We start from the raw sequence: 10,025 nt of genomic DNA, 5'->3' as shown, positions 1-10,025 counted from the left end.
AAACAGTTTTTCCCGTTCTGTTAATAAACCTGTTAGTTAGTTAGGTACATAAGGATAAATAATTTGAATCAGTTGACGAAAAAGAAATTGCCATTGCCGATCCAAGAGAGCTCGGAAATGGAGGCTCCGCAAGGTGGATCCGGATCTGACAGGGACAATCCCTCAGTTTCTCCGATCTCCGTTGTCTCCGCCTTCTGGAAAGGTATTTCAATCTCTATAGCAATTCACATTACAGTTTTTCCGTCGAATACTTCACTTGCACGCTTCACTTCAGCTCCATCGCTAAGCACCTACTATTTCCATCGATTTTCGCAGCTGCATATTAGTTTCTGTGTTTATATGTGTGCTTATTTTGCATTTTGAGCCTTAATTTTTGCTTGTTCGAGTAGATGTATATGATATTTGGTGCTTGTGGAAGACTTTTAAGGCATGTTTGGACAACTATTAATTAATAAGTCATTTTGGACTCGAATAAGTTATTTCAGCGAAGAATTTTTGCTTTTTGATTTTCAGAGTTTGAGCTGGAGAAGGAGAAATCAGTATTGGATGAGCAAGGGCTTCGCATTGCAGAGAACCAGGAGAACAGTCACAAAAATAGGCGCAAACTTGCTGAGAACACTCGAGGTATTTCAATTTGATGCTTTTGCTACTTTTATTCCTTTGCTTCTCCAAATTAAGGTATTGATGAAGATACACGAAATGGTTGCAACGTGCAATTACGCAAGTGTATAAATTTGGACATGTTTTAGTTTGATTTATGTGTTTATGGTAAAGGAATGAATGTGTCTGAGAAATCATAAAAATGTGCTGCTTTACAGACTTTAAGAAAGCTTCGCCTGAGGATAAGTTAAGTTTGTTTAATAGCTTGCTCAAGGGATACCAGGAAGAGGTTGATAATCTTACTAAGAGAGCGAAATTTGGAGAGAATGCTTTTCTCAACATCTACCAAAAGCTCTATGAAGCTCCAGATCCTTATCCAGCTCTTGCATCGATTGCTGTAAGTTTCTACTGTTTTAACTTAGCTGCACCCTGTTTTTTCATGTTTCATTCCCTCCTTTGCATGAACCTATTGAACTTCTGCAAATTAATTGTATATTTGTGCACGAGATGGAACAGCGGTTCTTTTCTTTGTTGGGGGGCGGTTGTGGACAGGATGCAGTTTTATGATATTCCTTCTTAGTTGAATCAACCCTAAATCTTTGAGACAAAACTTTTGCTTCTATGATGACTCTGGTTTTCTCCCCACTTTCCCACAGTTGTTTTTTAAGGGTGTCTCTAAGTATTGAATATAAGTGAAATTGGAAGCCCTGCTATGTTCTTTGTATGTATGATTTGATTGTAGACACCAATTTAGGCTTCGTTCAGTACTTAATTATACTTCTATGAAATTTTATTTCTCCTACCTTCTAATTTGTATTTATGAAACTTGTGTGCACTGTCATGTATCTACTTTTTTGTGTATGGAAGTCAATGCACTTATCATCATCTACCTGTTCTGATATATTTTCTTGGTACAGGAGCAAGATATCAAGTTATCTGAGTTAGAATCTGAGAACAGAAAAATGAAAGTTGAGCTCGAGGAATTCAGGACAGAGGCAACTCATTTGAAGAATCAGCAGGCTACAATACGAAGGCTTGAAGAGAGAAACCGGCAATTAGAGCAACAGGTGATTAATGCTTATAATATGACGTCTCTCAATTTTGGATGAAAATTCCTGTTGCTTCCCTTAAATGTTGCTTCCTATTTTGGTTTTATATGCATTTTTATAGTCGAGGATACATTATGATGATCTGTTTTGTCTTGTAGTCATCTTATACCATTTTTTCCTCTTCCAGTTTAATTTTATGACACTTTAAAGGAATGAATATAGTTTTGTTGGAATCACTAATACAGTGTCAACTAAGGGTGGCTTTACATATAAGCTTTTATCTAATATCCAGCACTATATAACGTAACTACTCTTGAATCTAATGTTGGGTATTACATAATGTCTTCCACTTCATATAAGAGGAGAACTATGTATTACCAGGTGTTGGTGTTCCGCTATAGTTCTGGTAAAAATGTTCCCAATGATTCACCAATTTTCAACTTTGAAATTACCAGCATGTGTTGCATGTTTCATGGTGCACGCTGTGCAAAGGAGTGAGTGTGTGGGCATGCACACGCCCAGGCAAAAGCCACTGAAAAACGTGTTTGTGGTAAATAGTTTTTTAGATTGTTGTGTCCACTTGCATTGTCTATGAATAAATTTTGGCACAACGGTTTTTGGTTTTTAACTATTGGCATTTCCGGTTTTACATGTCTAGTATTAGGGAATTTCTGTGGTGAAAAAGTTATTCTTTCCCATAATTATATTCGTATTTATCTTATGATGCATTTGCATGGTTATTAGAATTCTGTGAATCTCATACATCTTTAAAATTCGATTACCATTTAGAGCTTCCTGTTTTTTCTGGGCTTCAATTTGACATTTAACTTATGTGAGCTAGATGGAAGAGAAAGTGAAAGAATTTGTGGAAATTAAGCAACGCAGTTTGGCAGAAGAGAACCAGAAAACTCTGGAAGTTTTGAAAGAAAGGTGTCTTCTTATCTCCTGTTGTATATTTTTTGTTTGGTTCATTATGGGATATTGCCAAATTTAGGTGATCTTTTTTGTGTTAGCACTCCTAGTATTGCCAAAGTAGACTACAGGGAAAAAAAAGATCTTGTAGAAGTATGGGATTAACACCCCACGTGAGAATAGAAACAATATGACACCAAGCAACTATCTGCGCACATGGAAAAGTGGTGGGATGAAAGCAAAAAAATCTGTTATAGTCAAGTATAATTAGGAAAGCAAGGGAAAGGGAGAGAGCAAACAAGGATTGACTGTGGAATTGATTGTGATGAGAAAAATGATATGACTCGTGTGAGTGAGGGAAAGTCTATCTTTGCAAATGTGTTTTCTATAGTTGGGAGTTATTCTCACTTTTTCTATAATCAATTACCTGGCTTCCACTCAGTTTGTCCTTCTTTTCTGTACTTTAGCTGAACACCATTCTATTGAAACCATCTTTATCTGCCTTACCATTGTTTATCCAGACTGATAATCACTTTATTGTATGCAGGGAAGAAGCACTGCAGGAGCAGTTGCGGCATGCCAAAGAAAGTGTTTCGAACATGCAGAAATTACATGAACTTGCACAAAACCAATTATTTGAACTCCGTGCCCAATCCGGTAATAAAATATCTCCATTTAAACTTTTGGGCATACACTATTACACTCCCTTACTTAAACCTGTAACATCAATCATTTACATTGCTATACAATCTGATCTTGGCAGTTGGCACTATGCCTTCTTTCTGCATATTGAAGTTTTGATTCACTGAATATTGTTCTATATATATACAAATAATTCTCGTGTTTTCTCAAAATCAGAGGAAGAGAGGGCAGCTAAGCAATCAGAGGTCAATCTTCTGATGGATGAAGTTGAACGAGCACAAGCAATGCTTCATGGTTTGGAAAGAGAGAAGGTGCAATGTACAAACTTTTATTTTATTTTGAATTTTGATCTTGTAATCAAGTAGCAGGTGCATTCTACAAGTTTTGCTGCTTAGAAAAAGTATATCCTAATATTAGGTTTAGGAAAAAATTAGCTAACAAGCCTATTTCAATGGTGGCATCCAAAATACCTAATGATTATGGGCATTCATTATATCTAGTTCTTTCCATTTGTTTCAGAATCTATGCAATCTCATAATCCAATATTCTTAGCTTTATTCTCGTGTAGCTTTCAGATGTGAATGTTATGGTAGATGATCCAACATACAAGAGAATAATATAAATGAATGCATTTGGGATTAAATTGGAGTAGCACCTATTGGGAAGTTAATAGCAACTTGACTGAGGTTGTTTGGTCATGTACCAGTGTATTTCTAATGAGGAAAGTGGATGATGGAATATAGTCTGAATAACAAGGAATCAAAGATAATGAAGGGGAAAACTTTAGGTGAACTTTGAGAAAGCAGTAGCTTTAAATGTTTTTTTATTTTTTTATATAAAAAAATAATTAGTTTGTCATAGAATGCAATCATTGTTTCCAAGTTCCAAGCTTTCCTAATGAGATACAATTTCAGTGTTGTACTGTTTTTTTCTCCATGTTAGGTTCCCTTTTCCAAGAAACAATTTATTGTTTCTGCCTAACTAGTAATTTTGTTACTGCTGCAATCAGTTCAAGTTCTGCCAGACTTCTGTTTGTTATATTGATCTATCTTTGTCTGTGCAGGGGGTCCTCCGGTCTCAGTTACAAACAGCTAACGAAGCAAGTGAAATTAAGAAAAGGTATGGTGGTCATTATCTTAGTTTATTTGGAAAAGTAATATTCTGTTCCTGAAGAAACAATAGTAATTGATGTACGCATTTACACATATTTTGCTATCTAAATGGATAACATCCGTGTTTAACTATTTCTACACAATGGAATACTTTTCTTTGGGATATAAGATGGTTTATCATAACCTTGTTATCCATCATACAGAAACTTATTCAGTACACATATAATTGTTATCCTCTTCCATCTATCTGTCTCTCTATATATGCATTCTCATTCCTCAGTACTGCTCAAATGTTTTTATTTTTCTTATTTTTAAATCATTTCTTTTTTAGTTTCGAACAATATTTTTCAGATTACTGTTTGCTTTTATTTTGCAGTGACAATTTAGACTCAAATAGTGTGCTTGAAAATTCTTTAAATGCTAAGGAGAAGCAAATCTCGGAACTGAACATGGAGCTGCACAATATTGAAACAACCTTATCAAATGAAAGAGAAGAACATATGAATGATGTCAAGAAACTTACTGCAATGCTCAACGAAAAGGTTATTTTCAGTAGGCCAAAGTCTTCTAAATACAGATTTGTTCATGTTATCTCATAAGTGATTGTGAATACCCAAAGATTTTGGTTCCACATTTTTGGATTGTAAGTAACTTAGTCCTCATCAGATGCATTACTAGTTGAAATACCAGCAATTATACAGAACTCCAAATCCAGTTACATGACACATGAATTAGGACTAATAGATGTTTAACCTCTCAAACTCGTTGAGAGATTGAAAAGTTATGCTTCATTGATATATATTTTTGTCTATTCTTTCTTTAGCTTGTTTTCCTTCCATCTTTTTTGAAAAAAAATAAAAATAGAAATAAAAATAAAATCTGTATAATTGTTCTCGAAGTACTCTCTTTAATTATATTATGGGCCATATGCTGTATTTTATTTCCTTTTTCCCGACCTTAAGCTCTTGGTTTTTTTTTGTGCTCCACTTAATATAGGAGGCTGCTCTTGAAGCGATGAAGAAAGAGCTTCTAGCAAGGCCAACAGAAAAAATGGTAGATGACTTGCGTAAGAAAGTGAAGATTTTGCAGGTAGATTTATTTTTCTCTGGTTTTGCTAATGTGCATTTTGGTGACCTCTCTGTTTTGGGTGTCACTGTCTATCGATCTATCTATCTAACCTTTTGTTAGCTACATGCAGGCTGTGGGATATAATTCAATTGAGGCTGAAGACTGGGAAGTGGCTACAAGTGGGGAGGAGATGAGCAGGATGGAGTCTCTTCTGCTTGATAAGAACCGTAAAATGGAGCATGAGCTGACACAGTTGAAGGTATGAATGGTTTGTTTCGCAATGGGACATACATTCGTGCCCCCACCCTCACCCTCCAAAATAAAAAGTATTTTGCAAAAGAAAAAGAAAAGGAAAAAAAATGAAAAATCATAATACATATTTCCTGGTAAGAAAGGCTTATTAGGAAAAACCATGGTTCCTACACACGTTGTCCATGTTGTGGAATTAACAATAATTTTTTGCATACTAGACTGTTCTTAAAGATAATCTGGAGGTGTTAATGCTGGCCATTTTGAAGTCTCTGTTATCTTGATTACTTTATTGTTTGTAGGTCACACTTTCTGAGAAAACATCCTTACTGGAAACAGCAGAACAGAAGATAACAGAACTTACAGCAATGGTTAATGAGCAACAGAAGTTGATACAGAAGTTGGAAGATGATATATTGAAGGTTTGGAACAAGTACCACAAAAACCACTATTAGTATTTTCTTCTGTATAGACAATTAACCCCTCATTTCCTTATTTATTTAACTTTTTTATTCAATTACAAGTTATGATGAAATTCTCTTTTTAATTTCCTGAATATATCTAGTGACTTGTTTTTAACTTTTGTATAGGGATATAGTTCCAATCCCAAAGATCGCAAAGGAAACTTCCTTGATGACTGGGATCTTTCAGAAGCTGGCAGTGGTGAGACATCTGAGGTAAATTTCCCTTTCCATAAAGGAGTGTACTGTAAACCATCACTTATCCTTTTCCTTTAGGTAGGAGTGTTAATCACTTAATCCCCTTGAAATTTAATTCAGGAAATTAAAAGATCATGATTTTGGGAAACAATAAAAGAAAAAAAAAAATAAAGACTGGCTAAATAACTGGATTTAGTGATAAATTATGAATCAAAACTTTCTGTTGCATCAATGTTCATTTGAATTTAAAGAATTCTTAATTTTCTTATTGTGCACCAGAGTACAGACCAAAGGCAAGTATCCTTAGACCCGGATCAGAGCTCAATGCTTAAAGTGATATGTAATCAGCGAGATCGATTTAGGGCACGCTTGCGAGAGACTGAAGAGGTATGCTTATTATCAGTAATACGTAGAACTATTTCTTTTTTATACATGTCCAACATTATCAGTAATACGTAGAACTATTATCAGTAATACGTAGAACTATTTTAGATATTAGATGCTATATTGTTGACTCTCTGTATCGTTAACTTTTAATAGGAAATAAGACAGTTGAAGGAGAAGATTGGGGTATTAACTGTGGAACTGGAAAAGTGCAAAGCCGACAATGTCAAGCTATATGGGAAGATTCGCTATGTCCAAGATTATAATCTTGAGAAAGTCGTTTCTAGGGGATCTAAAAAGGTGTTCTAAATGTTACTTTGTTTTAACATCATCCTATTATTTTCTTTAAGTTCATTCATTTTTCAAAAGTTTCTTTTACCCTAGTGTTGTATTGTGATTTACATTCAGTATGCAGAAGATCTTGAAAGTGGCTTCGCATCTGATGTGGAATCTAAATACAAGAAGATATATGAGGATGATATAAACCCTTTTGCAGCATTCTCAAAGAAGGTAGCTCGGCTTGGCTACTCTAGTGAAGAATAGCATTTTTCTTGTCAATTGCCTAACATTTTAAGTTGGTAATTAAGTGGCACAGTTTGTCTTTCTAATGAACTACGTTTATGCTGAAACAGAAAAGCCCGTTTCTCCAAGATAACTGAAATCATAACTATGGTTAATGCTGTCATACAGAAGTTTCCCTTAAAACTGTGTTTTTATGAAATTTCATTTGTGCAAAATGTAGTTTCAGATATATTAACGAAATTGGAAAATGGTATATGGCTAGTCTTCAGATACTTGCCACAATAACCGTCACATTGATTTAAGATCTGAACTTGCATTTGTTAAATATGCATTTTACCTGTTAGTGTTGGAGAACACTGCTACTAGCAATTACTGATGTTTAGATCTCCCTTTTCCATCATCCACATAATATATATCTGTGGTTGGAGGAGGAAAGATCTGATTGTTGGGAACTTGTAATACTTATCTATCATTATGTGGGATTCATTTTCTAACCAATATTATTTAACTTTAATTATGAACTGATCCATCTGTTTTTAATATAACTAGGAAAGGGATCAAAGATACAAGGAATTGGGAATCAGGGACAGAATTACGCTCAGCAGTGGACGATTTCTTCTTGGTAACAAGTAAGATTCTGTCTTATTTCTAATAATAATAATTTTTTTACTGCGTAAATGGTTCATAAATCTGTTCAGTCAAATAAAAAAAAATGGTTTGTTAATCTGTTCTGTTAAAGGGGGGAAAATGGTTTATTAATCTGTGCTGCTGAGGCGGTAATCTTACGAAATTCTTAAACAGATTTGCAAGGACTTTACTTGTCATTTAACTGTTTAACCAATCATGAGTAAAGAAAAATATGTGCTTTCGGGTGTTGGAAGCCCTTGTCCATCTCAATGGTTCTTGTCTTGGAAGAACTTTCTCTGCTAGTGTGGTTAGTCTGTCACGGGAGTTTTCTCAATTTTCTGGTAGCAGTTCATTTACCCTGTGTTGAGTATACCTAATTTTGTTGAACTTGATTTGCTGCTCATTGGTCTTCATCTTGTCACCTCTGTTCCTGTGTTGCCCTGTGATTCTTCATTTTAACCCACCGTTGTGATAGTACTAACCAGTTTCACTAATGTTACGACATCTTATGCTTCTGATAAGATATTCCACGCGTAAAACTGGAAGTTGCAACAACCTTTTCAACCATTCAAGTTATTCCTGATATATATACATCAGCTCCCGAAGTTACATTGCCCTATTTCCGTACTTCATTATGGTGCTGCAATGGCCATAGTCTAACTTGAAACGTAAATACAGCCTTCATTTGGTTATATATTTTGCTATTATAGATAACTACTTCTTGCACTCCTTAGCTTTTTGGTATAACTTCATTTTCACCGAAAGTTTCTAAGAGGAAGGATTTGTCTCATTCCCAAGGTAGGTTAAGGACTATAGGGCATGCCATAAAGTTATGGGTGACCTACCAACAACGATTGAACACAACATCTTTAACTTTGTTAAAATTTTCCAGTTGGGCAAATTCTTAATAATCTAATTGGCACTTGTTCTGCTTTTTTAACTGGTGCTTTGAGAAAAAACATTGAAAATTGAATGTATCGTTTATTTTTGTGTATGTGGATAAAAAAAGGTATATTACATTGTTCATTGAGAAAATAATGGTTTTGCAGATATGCTCGAACTTTTGCATTCTTTTATACTATTGGATTGCATGTCTTGGTCTTCACCTGTCTCTACCGAATGTCAGCTCTGAGTTACCTTAGGTAAATATCTGATGACCAAATTTTCACTATCGTAACTGCTACAAGATCAACTTTAGTAAATGACTATAGTCTAACCCTTTTTATTTTCCTACAGCAATGGCCCAGAGGAATTCTTGGTTGGAGAGAAGAATGTTAATCTTCCACGGGCACCATAGTGGCTATTCAACTATAATTTTCGGTGGTGGTCATTTTCTTCTACTTGAATGGTACAACTAAAATTCAGAGGTCATTTTCTCAACTTGTACGGTGCACGTGATGGGTTGGTCAATTTTTACCAATGGTGTGTGACCACATTGTCAATATTCAATTAATATAAAATAAATTTACTGTTTGTACATATGATAGTGTTGTTTAATGCAAATGGGATATAGGATATTCAATGAATACTCAATACATTGTCAATTTCAATTAACATAAAATACAAAAGAAAATGGGTACACATTGTCATTAGTCAATACAATTTTTAATGAGATATAGTTATATCTTTCTTTTCCCCGATAAACTTGAGAATGATAAGACACTTATATATAATTATAATCAATAGTTAACTAAATATTTAAAGTGCGTTTAAATATGAGTTCTTTAACAATATCAGAGAGGTTATACAAGTAATAGATGAAGGCTAAGCTAATGAGAATACAAATACATTGGCTCACAAGGATTATTATATTTGAGCCACATTAATTATTTTACTTAACTGGTTAAATTGAAATGTCCTTGTCGCAGTTGGAAAGAGAAAATGGCAATTTTGCGGGGAGATAAACTCAATTACTGGGTATTATCTCGAACGGTGGATTTTGTGTGTCTGAATCGACAATGCCAGGAAACGATTGACTGCCATTGAACATTGATAACCATGCGTTAGATTTTCATTTTTCTCCTTGATAATTCATTTATTTCTCAATATTTACTAGAGTGAGGATCATATTACATGATAAACTCACTAGACTCAATAGGATTCACATTTATTACTACAAGGTCTAGTACTCTAGTAGTTGTTAGCTATATCCTCTCTGCTGAGTTTTACTTTTCATCTTTTCTAAACATATTCTTAAGAAA

General features: G+C 34.5%; 1 protein-coding gene across 1 annotated transcript; it reads left to right on the top strand.

Annotated features, from left to right (window-relative positions):
* LOC107644335 (protein CASP) lies at positions 1-9,421 on the top strand. Its single transcript, XM_016348177.2, has 19 exons — positions 1-202; positions 514-624; positions 819-997; positions 1,518-1,667; positions 2,491-2,579; positions 3,109-3,218; positions 3,420-3,514; positions 4,267-4,322; positions 4,692-4,857; positions 5,312-5,404; positions 5,514-5,642; positions 5,935-6,054; positions 6,223-6,309; positions 6,571-6,678; positions 6,832-6,975; positions 7,084-7,185; positions 7,747-7,826; positions 8,874-8,966; positions 9,061-9,421. Exons 1-19 carry the CDS (start codon positions 118-120, stop codon positions 9,119-9,121), a joined length of 2,058 nt encoding a protein of 685 aa, XP_016203663.1. The 5' UTR covers positions 1-117; the 3' UTR covers positions 9,122-9,421.

The sequence above is a fragment of the Arachis ipaensis genome, chromosome B05 (genome assembly GCF_000816755.2).
Source record: "Arachis ipaensis cultivar K30076 chromosome B05, Araip1.1, whole genome shotgun sequence".
In the NCBI taxonomy this organism is placed as follows: Eukaryota; Viridiplantae; Streptophyta; class Magnoliopsida; order Fabales; family Fabaceae; genus Arachis; species Arachis ipaensis.
The sequence above is the reverse complement of the archived record's forward strand: the minus strand, read 5'-3'. Positions and strand labels throughout refer to the sequence as shown.